Genomic DNA, 22520 nt, shown 5'->3' on the forward strand with positions numbered 1-22520 from the left:
ACTGCTTTGTATCAAGCCCCATCTCACCTGGTGGTCTGTCAGGGGATTGATTACATACACGTGAATGTAAGTATTGGGTTTGATCATAAGGGGATGCTATTGTTACATCCCCAGGTTATGCTATTGTACAAGCAGATAAAGTCAGTATGAATCAACTCCCAAAAAATTGACAGTTTAAGGGAGTGACTGACAACACTGAATCAGAGAGCTAAATTTGTAACAGGGATCAGGACACCTTTCATTTCCTGCCATACCAAAAGCAACACTTTGGATTCAGTTAGTGTTCAAGCACAAGAATGCTCATCAGCACTCTCAAGAAACCGGTTAGTGAAATTCCACTTCTTTTGAAAGGAAAATTGTGATTTATTTTTGTGCTTATGGTGAGAAACAGCACTGCTTTTGGCACGGAACTTTTGGCACCCAGCTCAGAGCATCTTCAGGTGAAGTATAGCATGACAAAGATGTACTGTGAAACTGCATCCACTTTGCCCCCCACCCTTCCAATCTCCAGTGTTCTGTAAAAGTTCGAATTTTTCCATTTCTCACCCTGGCCTTTCTCATGGCCTAAGGTCGCCAATATAGTATTGATTTGTGGGAAATTTTGTGCTACAGGTCTGCATCTCATTCAGACTGTTTCAAGCTAATTTCACTTAGCATCATACAGCCAGCTTAGAGAGTAGACCTACATCCCACCAGTCTCGGCTGGATCGGATATCCAGCCCCAAAGGGGACAATAAAGAAAGCTAACTCACCGCCCCAACCGTCACCCTTGAAATTTCCTCACAAATTTTCCAATGGACCTGAACCAAGGCCTCCACCAATTTTGCTCTGTAGCCAGTCACCAGGAAGTGAACCATAGAAGCCCCAGGGTGATGCCCTCTGTTCAGGAAAGTAGTAAGCCCTCCAATTGGCCACTCCCCAATGTACTGATACACAGAGTTAGGTTGGAATAAAGCCCATTTTCTAGGCAGACGTTTAACAGCATCCTTTTCCAACTACTCTAATATAGAATTCATTTTCTCTACCTAATGTGTTAGGATAGATTTCCCCCATCACTGTACCTACAGAATCAGTGCTCCCCAATGTAGTAAAGAGGAAAAGGGTCAGAGACCCATTATGTCAGGTCCTTGCCCTAGGACTTCCCCAGTGATCTTAACTGGGCTTGTATCTGCAGTGGGCCCAGCACTGTTATTTTCTGATGGCTGTGACCAATGGGCCCTGAAAATACCCAGTGCAATGGCCAGCCCCTGGACTGGAGAGTTTGCAGAGGTGCTAAGGGTGGGCTGAAGATCAAGCAGGTAAGTTAAATTATTTTCTGATTGATTCTCCACCATTTCTCCCGCTGAAGGGTCTAAAGGTCTTTCAACCATCTGGCTGCTGTGATCCAGCAGTAGTCAAAAGGCCTCAATGGCCCTAGCCAGACACTCCGGTTTCCTCCCCAAATTGCTTGGGCGGGCAAAAAAAAAACCATGGGCAGCTGCTTTCTCTCAGGTGAAGTGCACCGGAGGTTCTGCTGTCCCAGTCCAGCACCCAGAAGAAAATCTACCTTTATTTCTTATTTGAATTGGCTTTTGTTTTTGTCTTTTCACTTTCCTGCTGGGTAAATCTTAGACATCCGTTTTCCCAGATTCATGTCCAGCCTGCTTCTGCTCTATCCGTGGATTGAGAACAGAATGGACAGGATCAGCTCTACAGATTCACAAAGTAGAAAATGAGCCCTTACTTCCCCACTGGTGAAAAACTAACTTACAATTTGCATTGTACTATGCTGCCCCCATCAGTGAAACTGGCCTATAAAGGAGCCAGGCCAGACAACGGTTTGGGGCAGTAGCTTGATTTAGCATGAAAAGTACTATAATGGGATCATGGTGTAGTTCCCATCATAAATCCATAGCCATGCAATTTACAACACTTCTAGCTGTAACACAGAAGGGTATCCAGTATGATTAAGCACCTGCAACCTGATTCTAGGCTTAGGTCATGATTACAAACTACCTGAACTTCATGAATTTCTGATCATCTAAATTCCAGTATGACCGAGCCTTCTAATCATGAATATACACCATGAAGCTCTTAGAAACAAGTTTTTAAAAAAGTGCAAGACACCAATGTCCAGCACTACTTTAGTAAATGCACCAGGCATTCACCCTGAAGACTTAATGATTGTGACATGATCACTGTTTGAGTGATCAGTTAATTGCCAATAACCTTAGATCATATATACAAATTAGAAGTGAATAAAGTGGGCAGCACCCTAAGGAAATGTTGATTTCAAAAATCTGCTCTCAAGAATGGTGGTTGGCAATCTCACTCAGAGGCCCCAGGGCAGCTGCTGTGAGATAGCAAGAATGTAACTAGTGGAGCATGGGCTGTGGTTTAAGGACAGTGCTATTCAGAACAGAGGGAGCTTTGTGCTGCAGCTAATCTTATACTTTACCTGGGAATATTTGATGTCAAAGATGTTCCATTTCCCAATATCTCTCACCATGAGTGCAGAATTCCTTCAAAAAGGTTTCCCTTTTTCTTTCCATTCTTTTAGTTTACTATATGCTTTTTAATGCATTTTACATTTTATGTAATTGGTTGGAAGGACACACTAAAGTCATCTTGACTCTGAGCTGTGGGATTGTCCTGGTTGAGTGAAACAATAAGAAGGACTTACCATCTCATCTTTGGACTTTGTTTTCACACTGATGACTGGTTCTCCCTTAGATTTATCCATCACTACTATTCTTTCTGAACCTCGACTTCCTGAAAAGGCAAAGACAAGGAAACATACTTTTGTCCACTGTGTAATGTTAAAGACACTTTGCAATTTCAGAATGATACACACAGGTGATTCTGAACTGTGCTTTCAGAGTTAGACTTTGAACTCAGCTGACTGAACCTACGCAGCAAGAGATGTGCAGCTGAGATTATTGTAGCACGACTCCAGAAGCTCAGCAAGCCATTGGCCCAGAAATTCGGGTCCCAACGTGTGAGTACGGACGGAGTACTCACGCGTGGACCCGATGGAAGTGCCGGTTTCTTGCATGCACTACGCATGCGCAGGAAACCGGCATTTCCGATCCTCTGAACCAAGGGGTTCAGAGGTCGAACGCGTGCACGCAGGAGTCTGCGCGTGCGCGTTGAACTTCCTTTTTTTAAAATAAATACAGGTTTTTCTGTGCGTGAAGGCCTCTACTTTTTGCACATCTAAAAACCAGGCGTAAGGACTTCATTTAAAAAAGGTAAGTGGTCAATTAATTAAAATTAGAACATTTTTCCCCCCACAGGTTTATTATTTTTAAATACTTTACAGTAAAGTAAGTGTATTTTTAGCCCCAATTTTTTATAAAATTATTTTTTTCAAAAATTTAAGTTATTGTTTAAAATAATTATTTAATGTTATAGTTGATTTAAATAGTGTGATTTTTCCCCAAATTTATTTGAAGGTTAAGTGCTGTTTTGGGCGCCCAGAGTTTTCATGAATTTGACAGTTCTTTCTGTCAAACTCATGAATGGACTTTTCCCTCCTCCTATTGGTTGCCCAGTGCTCACGTGATCCCAGCCGATGCATCGCACTAAGTACGCCGCTGGGTCACACAAGCACAGCGCACCGGGAGCTGGACCGGGCCACAGACAGGAAATCCACGCAGGCCCAGGCCTCAACTGTCGGCGCGCTAGGTAAGTGTAGGTCGGGGGCTTGCACCCGCGGGAAGCCCCCGACACAAATTTCTGGGCCATTATGTCACCTACTTTGGTGTAAAGCGCGTTTAAAGATTCCTCCACCACCCCCCCCAAAATCATACTCAGCATGCCTTACCTGATCTGCTTCCATCAGCATGTGAGGATCCAGTTTTCCGTTCATTTTTTGAATCTTTTTTGTCATCCCTCTTTTCATCCTTTGAATCTTTCTTCTTGTCATCCAATTTCTTGGAATCCTCTTTTTTATCATCTTTTTTCCCACTGCTAGATCTGAAGTACAAGTTGCATTCGACTATTAAGGGGGGGGGGGGTGTCCATGTAGAAGTTGGCAGAAAACTATATATGGCCAACATATAATAGGTTGCAGAACTGCTTAATTAATTCAGTGTTTGCCAACGGTCAATTTGTTTCTCTACACATCATGTTGTTGGAATGATCAGACTTGGAAATTGGACTTTTTTTCCTCTGGTATTAACCACTTTCAGATCAGTCAATCATCCTTATACCATACAAGTTATTTCTGAGGTTTTTCATGTTCCATGGAGACATTATTGCTTCACATTCTAATTATCGGAGTCAGGTTTATTTTGAAAACCCTAGGGATATTCAAAGCCATATAATTATCACGGAGTAGTTGGATTATCATGCACAGTTGCAAAAGAAGGTAGAATTTTTAAAAATTGCCATAACATCTTTATATGTGGGTTCAAGCACCCTTCAATACTTGAACATGAAATATAGGCTGACACTTCAGAGCAATATGGAGGGCGAGCAGCACTTTCAGACAAGACATTAAACCAAAGTTCTGCCTGCCTACTCAGGTGGGCGTAAAAGATTCCCAGGCATTATTCAAAAGAATTTCTAATGGTGTCCTAACCAATACTTCTCTTAACTACCAAACAAAATATTAACTGGTTTGTTATATCATTTACTGTCTGCAAAGATCTTGCTGTACTGCCTACATGAATACACATCAAAAGTAATTCACTGGACATGAAGCACTTCAGGAAACCCAGAGGACAGAAGGCACTATTAAAAATGCAAACTTTTTACTAAGGGGAAAAATGATTCAAGGACTAGCTCACTCATCTAATATAAAATCACCCAACAAATCTTCCACCTCTATACCAATCCTTGAAAATAAGTTTTACTAGACATAAAGCTCACATCCTACCTCACTACAAAAGGGATATTTCTATTTGCGTGGATGGTCTCTCCAAAATGAGGGCCAACAAAATAAAGTTTAACTGAAGGACTTAGTGAGATGTAAAGAGATCACTTAGCTTTTTCTCTTATTTTGTTTTTTTAGTTACTCTCAAATTTTCTCCCTTGATGCTGGACTTTTTTTTTAAATTTTTTTTATAAATACTTCCTTACGAAACCAATCAACTCCAAAATAAGCAACAACCTACTGTTCCGAACTGTGCCTGCACACATCTGTATTTTAGAAAGGTCAGCACAACTAGAACAAATCTGTCCATCGGAAATCAGAGTTTGCCATTATATTTATAAAATGTATTTATCCCTGCTAAAATAGGTATGGGTACGGATAAGGGGGTTACTGGACTAGTAATCCAGAGGCCTGGGCTAATGATCCAGAGACATGAGTTCAAATCCCACCACGGCAGCTGGGAATTTAAATTCAATTAAATAAATCTGGATTAAAACATTAGTATCAGTAATGGTGACCATGAAACTACCGGATTGTTGTAAAAACTGGTTCACCAATGTCCTTTAGGGAAGGAAATCTGTCATCCTTACCCGGTCTGGCCAGTATGTGCCTCCAAATCCACAGCAATGTGGTTGACTCTTAACTGCCCTCTGAAATTGCCTAGCAAGCCACTCAGTTGTATTCAAAAAGGCAGCTCACCCACCACCTTCGAGGATAATTAGGGATGGGCAATGCTTGCCTTGCCGGCGACGTCCACATTCCGTGAATTAATTTTAAAAAATGCTTTGTGTAGATGGTATGTTTACCCTAGCAAACAAAATGCAAGGTGCCAAATAGAACTCTATTTTGTCAAAGCTGTGTGGTGGAAAAGGAGAAAATAGAATTTAATACAGGTAGAGTACTCATTTAGGTAATTTAATGATTGAAGTTTTCATAAAATTTAGCACAAATCGAGTGTGCAACCATAAACAGATTTGCAATGGATTTTCCATTAATGGAAACATACAGTTTTGCTCAAGATGGATCTATTTCCAATTAAAGCAATTATTTGTAGAAATTCTTGAAGTAGGATGATGATGTTATATGGGCTTTTGGCAACATCACCGCTTTAAGATTACGAACAGGGAAGTGTCCTGTTTCAAGTTATAAATTGCTATGTTAGCATCTTTTGATTAAATTGTAGCCAGGCGCTGGGATTTTTAAAAATGGATGGTATGGCTGCTGCATTGGTTATGTTTTCTTGCGTCCTTTCAGTTTAAGGGCCTTTAGTTAAAGCCAGTATGCGCCTCTGGCAGCGTTACATTCTAATAAACGGGTTTCTGTTAATTGCTTGCTAGACTGGGTTTCTTCTACCTTTGTGGAAAGTGTGCATGCCCATGTTGTCTAGTTTAGGACCCCAGCAGCCTTTGAATGTAGAATCATTACAGCACAGTAGGAGGCCATTCGGCCCATGCCGGCTCTCTGCAAGAGCACTTCAGCTACACCCAATCCCCTGCCCTGTCCCCATAGCCCTGCATTCCCCACCCCCCCTTCTGGTACTTATCTAATTCCCTTTTGAAAGCCACGATTGAATCTGCCTCCACCACCCTCAGGCAGTGCATTCCTGATCACAACCACTTGCTGCGTAAAAAAAGTTTTCCTCATGTCGCCTTTGGATCTTCTGCCAATCACCTTAAATCTGTGTCCTCTGGTTCTCGACCCTTCCGCCAATGGGAACAGTTTCTCTCTATCTACACCCCTCATGATTTTGAGCACCTCTCAATCTTCTCTGCTCTGAGAACAACCCCTGCTTCTCCAGTCTATCCATGTAACTGAAGTCCATCATCCCTGGAACCAATCTTGTAAATCTAACTGAATTTAAATTCCCCAGCTGCCATGATGGGATTTGAACTCATGTCTCTGGATCATTAGTCCAGGCCTCTGGATTACGAGTCCAGTAACAGAACCACTATGCTACTATACCCATTCCCATGTAGTTAACCAAGTTATGGATCTCTATAGACAATGGGCAGTTTATTCTGTAGATTTTTTAAAATTTGGCCAAACACAAAAGCAATTTGTTTGTGAAGCACTTTGGGACATTGGGAGATGTGATATATAAATAAATGCATGTTCTTTAGATTCTGATCAGTCAGCCATCAGAGAACACAAACTTTCAGACACTAAAAAGCTGTGGTGTTTTACAAAAGCAGATTAGACCCGGCAATTGAGTAGCCTGGGGTGGTGGTTGTAACTTGTACTCTGTCTGGAAGATTTAAAAGGATTAAAAACTTGTTTATGAGAAAGGATCTGAGCCTTCATGATTTACTTAGTGAGGAAAAGACATGTCCTGTGATATGAGAAGCAGGTCCAATGATGAGTGGCAGGCATAGGATCAAGTTCACTCCGATCAGATTTATTTGCAGGTTATTACAGCAACTAGAACTGCATGAGCACACAATATGCAGTTACATAAAAAAATATGAATTTAAGAACTCAAAGGGCTTTAAGAATCTCAAGGGTTTTATTTCAGTCTCATAACAGTTAAAAGTATCCGAGAGTCAAGCGCTGTATTATCATTTTATCTGATTTAACTAGCTTCCTTGTATATTTCATTGTTGTAATTAGCCAACTTGCAACTTAACCTGAAATATATATTCCATAGCATGGTTTTTTCCTGCATCATTTCTGGTACAACTCATGGTAAGATAGCAGTTTGTCAGCCCCAAGGTGTGGAGTGCCCCATTCACTCCATGCATAATATTAAATTTTCAGTTCATAGGAGGTGTGGCCCCTTGAGCAGTGAGCATTTGGGTAGTTTTGGGAACGGGCCTTAAGTGTAACAGGTTATTTTCTCTCTTACCTCTCCCTTTGCCACACAATACCCCCAATTAAAAAGTTGGGTAACCAGCTCCAGCCCTCAACCAGTGCTGATCTAAGCACTGCACAAGCACAGCCTGGAGTGACCGGTTTTCTCTTCCTCCCTGTGGATAAGTAGCAATACATCACAGAATCCTGGTGTCACTTTCTATGGAGAACTCTCTTGAAGTTTACTGAGAATACAACCATTATTTAGACCGGAGAAGTAAAACTGGTCACAACTCACCAACACCATTGCTCATAAGATACTAGTCTTAAGAGCAGCAAGTAGCCCATTCCTGGATAAGGAGATCAAGTCCTTGCATTTCCCCACCAACCCCCCCAATCAGTAGTAATCAAAGTTAGGATATGGTTCCTTGGGTGGTTAGCAGTATTCACTGGTACTTTGCCCAAATGGCCATTCTTCCTGAGTGAGCCTGGACAGCAATTTCCAGAAGGCAATTAGTTTATGCAGGCTTCACCACTGAGCCAGATACTCTCCTTACCATATAGTTGTGCATTTGCACTACCTGGAATCACTAGAGATCAGTGTATGGATATTTTCTCCTCCTTAGGACGTCAAGCGTAGTGCACCATCACATTTTGGCTGCTAGCTAACTCATCACAGATGAAGGATTAAACATAAAACCATTGCCTGTATGGCTGTGTCACATGATGTGGCGCCATTAGAGCATGGTCTTCCCTCCCACTTGTGCTTTGAACAAAAGCAGCAGTCAGCATATCGTTGGCAGGTTCTGTGCTCCTTCTACGAAGTGCAAATAAATTTTACATGAACAAGTAACAGAATGTTTTGTGCAATCTTACAATAACTAAAGAACCTAATGAGCCAGTTTTACTGTTTCAGACTGTGGTTAGAGCTTTAATTGTTGTTGTTGTCCTGTCAGAAAAAAAATGAAATACCTGAATAGTTAAGAGGCATTTCCGTTTACCTATTGTTAGCGGCCCACAATGTTGCTGCTAGCTGTTCATGTACTGAGTAATATCATATCGACCATTTCAGAAAGCTACCCAAGCGCTTTTTTAAAAATTACAAATCCACAATGATTAAAACTCACTTGTCAGTTTTGGAGTCTGCAGAATGCCGCCGGTCGCTGCTGAGCTCTCGACTGGACGCCGACTTTGGATCCTTTTTTAAGTCGTCCTTCTTATCCGCTGGTTTCTTACCTGAAGGCTCATTTTTAGCCTGAAAACAAAAGAAATTTATAATCTCATATCTACTCAGAGTAATCAGCACAACCCTAACCTAGTCATATTCTGGGCTAACTGAACACTTGTGGTGCCACTCACCAGTAATAATAATGATAAAGATTGTTTTTCCACACAGCAGTTCCTCTGCTTATTTCCCATTCTCTAATTCACCATGGCCGTCTTTCTCAGTGTATGGTGGACACATTTCTCGCTATCTTGTATCTTTCTATCTGAGGCTCTCACTTGCTCTGCCCTTTCTGCAAGTCTTTCCTTCTCTTTGTGTCATCTCTTCTGTAAGTCTCCCATGCTCTGCATGTTTCATATTTTAGCTTTTCTTTATACATCTCCCACTCTATATGGCTCACACATAGATAACTATTCCATATTTATACTCCGCTCTCGGATAATGAATTAGACACATTCAGTGGCAGGTCACAGCAACATCTCCTGTCTCAGTTTCCCCCAATGGCTGACCGTTAGCTGCCTCATCGTGCCCTTTGATCTTCAGCCCACCAGGGCAATATCGTCCTGCACAGAGTTTCCTCAGTAGGTTCTCAGAGATGGTGGCGGAGGAAAACAGCAAGAAAGTGTGATTGAAACACTGAACTGGCCTAGGTTTTCCAGCACAGAGTGCCATGTGCAGATGCCATCCAAAACTGGATAAGGAGTGGGCAGGGTTTCCCTCCTGCACATGTGACACTACGTCCAGATACTGTGCAAGTCCAAGCACAGGAGGGAGCAAAGGCCCTGGAGTGGCATGCACTGCCAGGGTGGGGTGGGGGGGGCAAAGAGAATCAGTAAACTTTCATAGTTGACAAAAAGTTGGTGACTTTTTAAAAAAAAAAAAAACAAGTTTTCATTGATTTACTTTTTAGCTATTAAACAAAATCCCCACCCCTGCCAGGCCTAGCAGAGTTGATCCAGAACCTTAAATATAAAATCAGGTGCTTATTAGCAACCACTGAAATTGCTAAAAGACAAAATTGTGTGACCAATATAGACTATCGAAATTACTCAAAAGGCACACCAATTATCTTTAAATATTTCCTAGAGCAAAGCCTTTTATTTTATGCTCACTATAGTGCAGTGCAGGAACTATATTGAGATCTAGATTTAAATACCAAGTCCTAGAAAACACTTTCAATTTCTAACAATTTCATTAGTTACGATTTTCAGAAAAACACCTGGATATTTTGATCACTGAACATCCTGGTCAATTCTAAACAATACCTTTGATATTTTCAGCCACTATTCTGAGTGCTGACAAAGAGTCCATTTGAAATATTAACCTGTCTTTTCTCTTTATAGATGCTGATGGACCAGTGTAGGCCCAGCATTTACTGTTTTATTTCAGACTTGAATTTATCTCGTGGTACTTGGCACTCACCTTCTCTACAGAGATCATTCGCCCATGCAGCTCTGTTCTATGCAGATTGCTGATACAATTTGTTGCCTCCTCGCTGGTCGACATGGTCACAAATCCATAGCAACGTGCTCCAGGACTACGAGCATTAGTTACTACTTTTGCACCAACCACCTAAACAGAAAGAACATTACCCTAAGTGAATGGAACATGGCAATTTTCAGACAAACAAATTAAATAATCAGTCCTCATTAACAGCCGACTGGCACATATGCCAGTAAATATTTGCCAACTCACTACTGGCATAACCTGCTCTCCAGGCAATAACTTAGTTCATCTGTGCTACATCTTTACACATGAAAATTTTACTCCTGTGGCATAACACCACTAGAAGCACAGCACTGACTATCAAATTAATGCTGGCAAAATCAGCAAGAGAAGAGACAAAAAGCAAAGATAAACGCCAATCACCAGTTATGCCACAGTAAAAGCATTTTATCACAACTAGATGTGAAATCCACTCGCAACAGTTTACTTGGGTTGCGTGAAAATTCTGTACATCTATATATATTATTTTATAATATATATAAAACGGATACTTCTTTCTGTCTGTCTATCTGTCTGTCTGTCTGTCTGTCTGTCCTCGGGTGTGCGTCTGTCCAGCTATGCGCTCGAAAGTTAGAGCGTACTTACGCGTGAGCGTTACGTCGAAAGAAAGCTCACCGTTCCAAAACGATGGTAAGCGTATTTACGTTTCGGCCTGGACAAAAATTGCGCCCACGGTATCCGAAAAACCTTCAACATTCCACTCATTAGCATCTCATTATCCGCTCATTAGCGACAGAGTGACCTCGAGGTCGACCAATCGTACGCCGGGTTGCTGCGTGTGCAGCCAGGCCCTCCTACGGTCGAGTGACAGGACGATTCACCAATCCTATGCTTTGGTGACCTGACGGGCGACCAATCGGTGCGTGTGTGGGCGGGCCTTATCGTTCTGAACCGAGGTGAGTCGCCGCCATCTTGATTCCAAACTTTTCCTTTCTTTTTCCCGCTTTCTGCGTCTTCAAAAAAAACGTTGCTTTTAAAACACATTGTTTTAAAAAAAAGTTATTACTTTCTAAATCTTTATCTAATCTCATTAATTTTCCTACCTTTGCCCGTTTTTCCAGGTAGGCCTCTAAGCCTCGGCCTCTCCTCCGCATCCACGCCCGAGCTAGGCACCTCCCGGCCCCAGTCAACAAGCGGCCCCCGATCGCCGCCATCTTTGTGAAGGCTGGAGGGGCGGGCCTCAGCCGAGCGCCGCTACCCCCCCCGCCGCCATCTTAGTAAAGGCTGGTGCGGCGTCGGCGTCACGGAGCTCCGCGGAGCAGGTGCGCGGCGGCGTCTAACTCGCCACCCCCCCCCCCCCCCAGTCTGTGTCTCTCTCTCTTCCCCGCGCCTCCTGAATGCGCGGGGGAAGAGGCCCGGTGCATGCCGCATTCGGAGACTTGAACTCCGTGACAGGTAAGGAGGGTCTTCTTTCACGTTGGTCGGCGGGCGGGTTCCTCGGGTGCTGATCCCTGGCGGTGTGGGGCCGGAGCCCGGCTCTTACCTTGCCCCGGAGAGCGGCCCTGGAGTAGCAAATCGGGCACCACGGCAGAAGAAAAACTGAGAGCGACAGAGGGAAAACAGATGTCAGAGAGACAGAGAAATAGGGGGAGGGGGGGTGGGGGGGGGGGGGGGGGGAGAGAGTAAAGCAGGGAGAGAGAGAGAGAGAGAGAGAGAGAGTGAGGAGAGGGGGGAGGGAGAGGTAAATCAGGAGGAGATGGGGGAGGGAGGGAGAGCGTGAGGGAAAGAGTGAGGGGGTGGGACAGGGAGGGAAAGAGTGAGGGGGTGGGATAGGGAGGGAGAGCTTACCTTCTTCCTTCCTTCGCAGGGGTCCATTCGGGCCAAGTTCCCCCCCAGTCGCACTCTCTTCCCCCCCAGTCGCTCTCTCTTCCCCCCCCAGTCGCTCTCTCCTCTTCCCCCCCCAGTCGCTCTCTCTCTTCCCCCCCCCCCCCAGTCGCTCTCTCTCTTCCACCCCCCAGTCGCTCTCTCTCTTCCCCCCCCCAGTCGCTCTCTCTTCCCCCCCCCCAGTCGCTCTCTCTCTTCCCCCCCCCGTCGCTCTCTCTCTTCCCCCCCCCCCAGTCGCTCTCTCTCCCCCCCCAGTCGCTCTCTCTCCCCCCCCCCAGTCGCTCTCCTCTCCCCCCCCAGTCGCTCTCTCTCTCCCCCCCCCCCCGTCGCTCTCTCTCTCCCCCCCCCCCCCCAGTCGCTCTCTCTCTCCCCCCCACCCCCAGTCGCTCTCTCTCTCCCCCCCCCCCCAGTCGCTCTCTCTCTTCCCCCCCCCCCCCAGTCGCTCTCTCTCTCCCCCCCCCCCCCCCAGTCGCTCTCTCTCTTCCCCCCGCCCCAGTCGCGCTCTCTCTCTCTTCCAACAACATGCCCTCAAAAGACCCTCGGCACCGCGGGCACTTCAGCTAGTATATAATAAAGGAATCGATCTGTCTGTCTGTCCTCGGGTGTGCGTCTGTCCGGCTATGCGCTCGAAAGTTATACGGCGTACCTACGCGCGCGTTACCTCCGAAGAAAGCTTACGCTTCCGGGACGCTCGTAAGCGTATTTACTTTTCGGTCGGGACGAAAAATTGTTCGCGGCCTTATGAAAAAAAACCTTCAAAATTAAACTCATTATCTGCTAGCATTGAATGACTGACGTCAAGGTTCGACCAATCCTGTGCCGTCGCGTTTGACCAATCCTACAGTACGGTCCCCTGATGGTTGGCCAATCGGTGTGTGTGTGTGTGTGTGGGCGGGACTAATCGTTTTCATCTCGGGGATGTGGCAGCCATTGTTTCACTGCCATGACTTCAGCTTCCAGCTCAAACTACTTTGAAAGTTAGTATCTCTTTTAAAAATAACATAAGATTTACCAAAAACGTTTTATAAGTACTTTCACTTTCATCTTTCAAGGTATTAAAAGGTAGAAATGTTGCCCGGCAGCAGATTCACACGGAGAGAGAGAGAGACAGGGCCTGAAAGCCCTTTGATCATCCAGCTTTGAAAAAGTTAGTTTCTCTTTTAAAAATAACAAGATTTACCAAAAACCTTTTATAAGTACTTTCACTTTCATCTTTCAAGGTATTAAAAAGGTAGAAATGTTGCCCGGCAGCAGATTCACAAAGGGACACAGACAGGGCCCCAAAGCCTGGCACTCGATTTAAACCGTCCAGCCCAAAACAGCCCTGGCAAAGCCGGGCTCCCCCCAGCTAGTATATATATAAATAAAGGAATCGATCTGTCTGTCTGTCCTTCTGTCTGTCTGTCCTCACGTGTGCGTCTGTCCGGCTATGCGCTCGAAAATTATACGGCGTACCTACGCGCGCGTTATCTCCGAAGAAAGCTTACACTTCCGGGACGCTCATAAGCGTATTTACTTTTCGGTCGGACGAAAATTGTTCGCGCCTTATGCGAAAAACCTTCAAAATTAAACTCATTATCTGCTAGCATTGATTGACTGACGTCAAGGTTCGACCAATCCTGTGCCGTCACGATTGACCAATCCTACAGTACGGTCCCCTGATGGTGGCCAATCGGTGTGTGTGTGTGGGGGTGGGACTAATCGTTTTCATCTCAGGGATGTGGCAGCCATTGTTTCACTGCCATTACTTCAGCTTCCAGCTCAAACTACTTTGATCATCCAGCTTTGAAAAAGTTAGCATCTCTTTTAAAAATAACATCATTTACCAAAAAACGTTTTATAAGTACTTTCACTTTCATCTTTCAAGGTATTAAAAGGTAGAAATGTTGCCCGCCAGCAGATTGAGAGAGGGACACAGAGAGGCCCCAAAGCCTGGCACTCGATTTAAACCGCCCGGCCCAAAACAGCCCTGGCAAAGCCAGGCTCCCCCCAGCTAGTATCATCTAAATGTACATCATGGCCTGAAAGTTTCTCCTCAGTGGGCATCACGACAATGTTATCAGCTGGTTCCCAAAATTCAATGCCAAACAAATCTCCCCATCTCTAAAACTATAATTCCACCCCCACCCCAACCCAGGCCCCTTGTGCATCCACCCTCCATTCAGCCCACCACTTGTGGCCACATCTTCAACCACCTAGGTCCAATGCTTTGGAATTTCCCTCCAAACACCACTATGTAAATACATGCTCTGGGTTTTCAATTATTGCCTTGGTTGATATATATATATTTTTTTAAATCAGACAACTGCACTCACTCCCCGTCAACAAAACATGTCACTTTTTTGGTACAATTTTGAATCAACCCTTTTCATGTTAACTGGCTCCCATCACTGTAATTATAGACATTGGCCACTCGATGTCATTGCATTAATTTTTCCACAAATGCTCAATGGTTTCTGAAAAATTTCAGCCATTTTTTCATCAGTAACAAATACAGAAATGGCTGGAAATGCACATTCTGGTTATGTAATCTTCGTCAGAACTCCAGGCTCTGATGAAGGATGCACATCCAGAATATCATAACGTTTTTCCCTCTTTACAGATCTGACTGACCTGCTATGTGTTTCTAGCATTTTCGGTTTTTATTTGTAGTTTAAAAAAAAAATTTCCCCTCATATTCCTCATTTTTTGGAAATTATAATGAGTTTAAACAAAACAAAAAAAATAAAATCACAAATTTCACAAAGACATGATTAAACTTATCCAATTAATCAAATCTGTCCATCGAGTCTTTTAATGCTGTTCCTTTTTACTTATAAGGCCTCAGCCTCTCCCAAAAGTCTGGACTTCATATTTTTACCCAAACCTATGACACGTAGATGAAGGCAGATCCTGCAGTCTGAGCATGTGCACAATTTCCCAAGATACATTAAAGTAGCATCTAAGCAAGCCAGGTAAGAGAGACAGGGAGAAACATTCTAACAAAATTTATTTGGTTGTTTTTCAACATTATTTGAAGAAAACCTTCAGGGTAAATTTCAAAAGCTTTATTCAGGTGACGTTTATATCCAGTGTTGAGAAAGAGCGAGTGTGAGAAAGGAAGAAAATCTGAGAGACTGCATTTTTCAAAAGAAACAAGTTGAATTTTGAAGCAGAGAGCTTCTAGTTACAGGAAACGTTCTGATATCCGGCACTGACGGGACCGAGCTGGTGCCGTACCATCAAAAGTGCCGGGCATACCAGCATTAATGTTGAAACATACGGAACTGAAAAGCTCCGTGTGAATCAACAAACCCTGTTGCTTAGCAACAGATTCAAAACAGTCGGCTGCAGCTGCAAGCGTCTCTAGCTGAAGCTGTTGCTATAGCTACAGACCTTGCAGTGCCTGACTGGGGAAAAAAAAAGCAACGAGAACTAAAAAAACGGCTCCTGATTTTTGCCGTTACATCGAGTATTCCGGACATATAACCTCCGGAGAAACCAAAGTTTCCTGTATCTTGCATGCATTTTGTTTGGAGATAGAAAATGCAAATATTCTAATTACTGAGAAAGACAAAGCGGGTGAAAAGTAAGGCAAAGTGTCGGGGAACGGTCAAATACGGTATAAGCACAATGTGTGTTCTGAAAACTAAACTCGTGATTTCCGGTAAACTAAAAGATCAGGCAGCAGGCATGGGGCAGGGGTACAGTTTCAACAAGCTTTTGGTGAGGCTGATCTTGGGGAATGGGGGGGAAAAGAGGGGACAGGAATTTTAGGGCAAGAACAGAGAGGAGATGAGAGGGTGAAGAAGTGAAGAGAAGAGCAACAATGCAAAGTGTTAGGGAGGGGGAAAATCACATTTCTAGATTGTATGACCATTTCCATAGAAAGGAGTGTGTTCAAATTTATGTTTTTATTAAAAAAGCACCATATTTCACCCATGTGAAAGGTGGTCAATATATTAATCGTAAGTTGTTTCTCCCAGAGTCTAAACGACGACTCTGGGTTTGTCTGGGTATTTGGAAAGACACCTCATGTTGGAAAACCCTTTGATCTCCATTGGTGTGTGAGGGGGACAGGCTTTTTTTTTTTGATAGTGAGAAGTTTTCAAAGAACAGGTGATATTGAGGCTTTGGAAAGACTGCAGAGGAGGGCCAGTAGACTAATTCCCAGTATAAAGCATCTTAGTTACCAAGATAGGCTAAAAGGATTGGAGCTCTACACTTCGAAGCAGCGTAGACTTAGGCGTGATCTGATTGAGGTTTAAAAGATGATGAAGGGAATAGATTGTGTTCCAGTTGACATTTGGTTCCCTGGTCCTCCCTAACCTATTTAATTGGGTCACAATTTTAAGTTGAAAAAGACCAGATCTAGGTTAGATGTCAGGAGGCGGTTCTTTCCCCCCAGAGAATAGTGGACCTCTGGAACAGGCTGCCGTCTCGTGTAGACAACAATGATTTGCCGAATTCCTTCAAACGAGAGTTGGACTGGTTTCTGGTTGGGGGTGAACATTACCTTTTACAAAACATAGGTACTTCAGGGCCATTGGGATCTCCTGGACTAGTTTTAATCGCCTAGATGGGTCAGAGGAATTTCTCAGATTCTCCCCCCCCGCCCCCCACAAATTGGCCTGGGTTTTTAAGCTGGTTTTCTGCCTCTCCCAGGAGATCACCTGGTTTCGGGTGGGATGGGGAGTGTATATATTGTGATGCACAAGGTATCACAATTGTCTGGGACAGGCTGGATGTACCAGAAGGTATTTACCAGTCAGTCACAGTTCGTAGAACACGAGAAAGTCAGTAAGGACTGCAAGGTTAAAAAGACAGGAAACACCGTTTTTGGGGGGGGGGGGAAAAGAGAAATGTTCTGCCCTATCAGAGGAGTTAGTTTGTTTAAGTCAAGAAGAATTACCACTGAAGTGGGATAGCAAAGGTTGTTCTGTATTTTTTAGGTGTTACAAGATAAGTTGTATCGACTGAATTAAGTCAATGGCCCAGTAATTCGGGTTGGTGGCTTGCCGCGCGTGCAAGCCCCTGATATGCACTTACCCGACGCGCTGACATTTCACCTCCAGGGACGCCTGGAATTCGTGTTTGAAAAAGAAGAATCCCGGGCAGCGTCTGACGTCACGCCGCCCAGGAGTGCGGCCAGCGCGAAGCCTGGAGCGCGCTGTGCAAGTGAGACACGCCCCTTGAGGTCTCAGTTTAATAGGACACGCCCCCAATGTTTCTCACAAGCTGCTAAGCATTTTTACATGCAAAGCAGCATTTTAAATAGGTTTTTGGTATTTTTATGAAGCTTTTGGTAACTTTTATAAACTTTTAAAAACGTTTACATTATTTTGAAGAATCTGAAGTAGTTTTAAACAGAATTAAAGCTATTTAAAGACTTTTAAAAGCCCTAAAATATTATTTTTTAATTCCAATTATTTATTTACCAATGTCGTCGTCATACGTGTCTTCGCACTGTTCCCTTTGGGGAACTGTATGAAGTGGTGGAAGGGTTTATGGCCGTGATTAACACTCATTCCGTGACCGTAACCATCTTTGAACCAGCCATTAGGGTGGTTAGTCCTATGGCGGGAGGGTTTTACGGGCTCCCACAAGCTATACAAGGAGGGGGGGGGGGGCCACCCACACCCACGGACGCAAATATCCCACTGGATGTCAACCCAGAATTTAGAGCCGGAGCTCCGACTCCACTTGCCGGGACTGTCTGGAGCGGGGTCCGAAACCCTACCCCGTCTGGCCCAGCAGCGGGGATCCTACCGCTACGCCAAAGGCCCAATCCAATTAGCAACGTGAAATGGCTGGAATGAGCACAATTCACGGCATTAAAAGAACTCACAATTGAACTGATGATGACCTCAGCAATCTCCTCAACGAGGTGGAGGCGCAGCGCCTGCTCATCATTGGTAATGAGAAGTCAAAGGCGCCGCAAAAAGGACAGATGATAGCTTGGTCTTTCAAGTGGCAGCATAGGGCTCCAGTCACGGGGAGGGAAAAGGCGCAGGAAACGTATGGGTGTCACCTTTTGCGCAGAGTGGGCCTTTTGCGTAGCGATAAGCATCCCCGCCGCTGGGCCAGAAGGAGTAGGGTTTCAAACCCCGCTCCAGACAGTCCCGGCAAGTGGAGTCGGAGCTCCAACTATAAATTCTGGGTGGACATCCAGCGGGATACTTGCGTCCGCGGGTGTGGGTGGCCCCCACCCCCCCTCAGATGGGTTGTGGGAGCCCGTAAAACCCTCACGCCATAGGACTAACCACCCTAATGGCTGGTATGAAGATGGTTATGGTCACGGAAGGAGTGTTAACGTGGCCAGAAATCCTTCCACCACTTCATACAGTTGCCGAAAGGGAACAGTGTGAGGATACGTACGACGATGACCTCTTGCGCAATGCACCTCCTTGGACCCTCAGTCGCAGATGCGAGGGGGCAAATCGTGCAATTGTTAAATTTTTCATTTTATTGACATGTAAAATGTTGGCCCAGTAATTCCCTTCCAAACGCGCGAGTACGGTCGGGGTACTTACGCGTCTGTCTGGAGGAAATGCCGGTTTTCAGCATGCACAGCGCATGCGGGGAAAACCGGCATTTCCTGTCCTCTGAACGAAGGGGTTCAGAGGCAGAACGCGTGCTACTGTACAGGCAGCGCGTGCGCAGTAAAATTTGCCGCTTTCATTCATGCTTTCAGTGCGGTCAAGTCAATACAACTTACACATGAAAAAAGCATGAGTACAGTTGCTCCAGAGGCTGCGGTTGTTTGGGAAAGGGATTAAAGTTATTTTAAGAAATGCTGAGGTAAGTTTTAAAGTTTATTTTTGTTTTTTAAAACGGGTTTTCAGTACTGTAGGTAGAAGGATCAATTGTGGCTATGTGAATTGAATTTGCTGTGTTTATTAAATGTGAAAATGACTCCAACATTTTTAAGAAAGAAACTTTTCATCAGTAATATATTCTTTTAAGTAATTATGTATGTATGTCTGTATATATTCCTTTGCGTGTATGAATATATTCCTTTACTTATGTGTATGAATGTATGTATTTAATTATGACTTTCAGAGAAAGTAACTTATTGGAAAATCATAATTAAAAACATACATACATACACATAAGGGATATAAAACATACATACATATACGTAAAGGAATATATGCGGACATACATACATAATTACTTATTACTGATGAAAAGTTTCTTTCTTAAAAGTATTGGAAATGTTACATTACTCATTTTAGAACACTCATTCTCACATTCAATTCACACAGCCACAATTGCTCCTTCTACCTACCGTACTGAAAGCCCGTTAAAAAAAAAAAATTTAAACTTTAAAACCTCAGCATTTCTTAAAATAACTTTGCTCCCTTTCCCCAACAAAAATATTGCCTTTCAGAAGCGTCACGATAAAATATATCTTCCTCCGCAGCCTTGGACCAACTTTACACATGCTTTTTTCAAGTGTAACTTGTAAGGACTTACCCTCACTGAATCCATGAATAAAATCGACGAAGTTCACTGCGCACGCGCTGCCTGTTCAGTCGCACGCGCTGTGCCTCTGAACCCCTTCGTTCAGAGGACCGGAAATGCCGGCGTTCTCCGCATGCACGGTGTTTCCTGAACGCCGGCATTTCATCCGGCCAGATGCGTGAGTACCCAGACCGTACTCACGCATTTGGACCCGAATTACTGGGCCAATATGTTCACCGTACAGCAGAACGAATTCCCTTCAGCAATGTGAAACCTTGTATCATGCAGCAACTAAAATTTATACAGGGAATTTTGTTTACAAGAAGCCCGTTCTAGTTTAATGTCAAGTTGGAAATGTGAGATACACGCATGTTCTTAAATTTAAAAGGCTGATCAGTCACTGTCTGCCTTATAGCCACTTAACCTTTTTATCCAAGAGTGAATTAGACTGTGGGCTGGGAGCAGGCCACCACCAAAGCATGAGTCAATTAAAATTCAAGACAATATGCATTTGCCATCTTCCACAGGAACGGTAGCATAGTGGTTATGTTACTGGACTAGTAACCCAGAGGCCTGGACTAATAATCTGGAGACAGGAGTTCCAATCCGATCATGGGAGCCGGGGAATTTAAATTCCGTTAATTAAATAATTCTGGAATTAAAAAGCTAGTAATGGTGACCATGAAACTACCAGATTGTTGTAAAAACCATTCTGTTTTACTAGTGCCCTTTAGGGAAGGAAACGTGCCATCCTTACCTGGTCTGGCCTATATGTGACTCCAGACCCACAGCAATGTGGTTGACTCTTAACTGCCCTCTGAAATGGCCTAGCAAGCCACTCAGCTGTGCTCACCACCACCTTCTCAAGGGCAACTAGGGATGGGCAATAAATGCTGGCCATGGCAGCAATGCCCACATCCCTGAATGAATTAAAAAAAAATTAATATTGTAGTTGAATCTTGTGAAATATTAACAGAATTTACATTATTGTGTCAAAATAGCAGAAATTAAGAGAAGTGCATTTTTCCATGCCGAGTTCTTTCTGGGTGTCTGAATCTTGTTCTGACCGAAGAACTCTGCAGGTGTTTGGTTTACATAATTCCCTTGAAGCCCCTTCATGAACGTTACAGGAAACTTATTTTGAGTGAGGTGCAGAGGCACAGGGGTTCAGAGGGAATTCCAGAGAGTGTGACACAATTCAAAGCATGGAGGGAGAGATATCAGAGGAAGAGTTTTTGAGAGGAGTGGAAGAAAATTGTAGTGCTCGAGGTGATTATGGAGATAGGGAGTGGTGTGGCCATGGAAGGACTGAAAGTCAAGTATTTTAAATTTGAGACATTGGAGGACCAGGAGCCAATGTAAGTCAGTGTTGACTAGGGCACTAGGTGAGCAGGACTTGGTACAGGATAGAAAACAGAATTTTAGACAAGCTGGAGTTTAGAGAGTGTGAAGGATGGGAGGCCAGCCAGCGTACCCCAAATATCTTTGCTTCTGCGTACTTGGGCATAAATAATGCAATTAGTTATTTTAGCCTGTATGAATCTGGTTAATTACGTAATGTTTTCTGCTAGCTGATAAACTGAAGACACATTTTACTGTTAACTGTTCGATTTGGGTTATATTAATTCTATAAAAGGTAGAAAACAAAAGATAGTCAACTTACAGAAGCTGCCGTCAGGCTCTCAGAGAAAATAATGTTTCAAAAGCCCAAATTGTATTATCCTGTTATCATAGACCACTTTTCTGGTAGAAGATTAAGGTTATTAAAAAAATCCTCTACCAAATATTTCATCACAAGCTAAAAATGATTCAATCAGCACTTTTATACCTTAAGGCACATAAATCTCTAAAAATGTTTGTTGCACATTACAAACCACTCAAAACTTCAGGATTTTCATAACTGTTACCTTGCCATATTTACTGAAGAGGTTCTTCAAGTCAGTTGCTCTGGTGGCAGAGGACAAGCCACTCACCCAAAGGTTCTTCCCTGCAGTGTCCGAAATGCTGGTGGTACCAGATCGGCCTGAATTGACAAAGTATTATCTTTAATAAGCAAAAGAACATTTTTTCTGGACCCACATTAACCCAGAACGAGCCAAGGAAAGACAATAAGAAATCAAAAATTGTTACTTTGTAAATACTGCAGTTCACTTAAGGCATTCCATACTCAAGTCAACAATTGGTACAGGGAAAAAAGGAAAAGAAAATAAGTTAAGGTAGTTACATCACTGTGGTGTCATCATTATGCCAGTTCTACCACCTGAAATTTTGATTTGGGCCAAGACAAGAAAATCCAGAATGCGAAAGCACCATTCGACCCATCAAACCCGGTCTAGCCAGATTAACTGGGATGAGAATGGATCTGGCTCGGGTAAATTGTAATCAAAGATGGCAGGCAAAACTGTAATGGAACAATGGGCTGTCTTTAAAGAGGAAACAGTTCAGGTACATTCCCACTAGGGGGAAAGGCAGAGCAACTAAAGTCAGGGCTCCCTGGATGACAAGAGAGAGAATATGAAGAAGCGGAAAAAGAGCATGTATGACATGTCAGATTGCAAATACATCTGAGAATCAGGCAATTATATATAAAGGTCAGAGGAGAAGTGAAAAAGAAGAGAGGCAAAGAGAGGGTATGAGAATAGAATGGCAGCTAACATAAAAAGGTAATCCAAAAGTCTCCTATAGGCATATAAACAGTAAAAGGGTAGCAAGAGGAGGGGTGGAGCCGATTAGGGACCAAAAAGTAGACCCATGCATGGAGGCAGAGGGTATGGCTGAGGTACTAAACGAGTACTTTGCATCCGTCTTCACCAAGGAAGAGGATGCTGCCACAGACAGTGAAGGAGGAAGTAGTGGAGATACCCGATAGGATAA

General features: G+C 43.7%; 1 protein-coding gene and 1 non-coding gene across 3 annotated transcripts in view; both read right to left on the minus strand.

The window, feature by feature from the left end:
• Nucleotides 1–22520, minus strand: part of safb (scaffold attachment factor B) — a 69952-nt gene that overhangs the window by 19567 nt on the left and 27865 nt on the right. For both annotated transcript variants that reach the window (XM_086005029.1, XM_086005030.1), the window contains exons 9-13: nucleotides 21554–21669; nucleotides 10293–10442; nucleotides 8773–8900; nucleotides 3806–3957; nucleotides 2663–2751 (exon numbers count right to left, since the gene is read on the minus strand). In XM_086005029.1, the coding sequence (XP_085861155.1) occupies nucleotides 2663–2751; nucleotides 3806–3957; nucleotides 8773–8900; nucleotides 10293–10442; nucleotides 21554–21669 (635 nt within the window). The remainder of the gene's footprint in view (nucleotides 1–2662; nucleotides 2752–3805; nucleotides 3958–8772; nucleotides 8901–10292; nucleotides 10443–21553; nucleotides 21670–22520) is intronic.
• On the minus strand, nucleotides 1762–1900 carry LOC147108417 (small nucleolar RNA SNORA42/SNORA80 family). The gene has a single exon (XR_015080748.1). It is a non-coding gene; the product is annotated as a small nucleolar RNA SNORA42/SNORA80 family (small nucleolar RNA).

The sequence above is a fragment of the Somniosus microcephalus genome, chromosome 13 (assembly GCF_052327205.1).
Source record: "Somniosus microcephalus isolate GS21.2 chromosome 13, FLI_Smic_1.0, whole genome shotgun sequence".
NCBI lineage: Eukaryota > Metazoa > Chordata > Chondrichthyes > Squaliformes > Somniosidae > Somniosus > Somniosus microcephalus.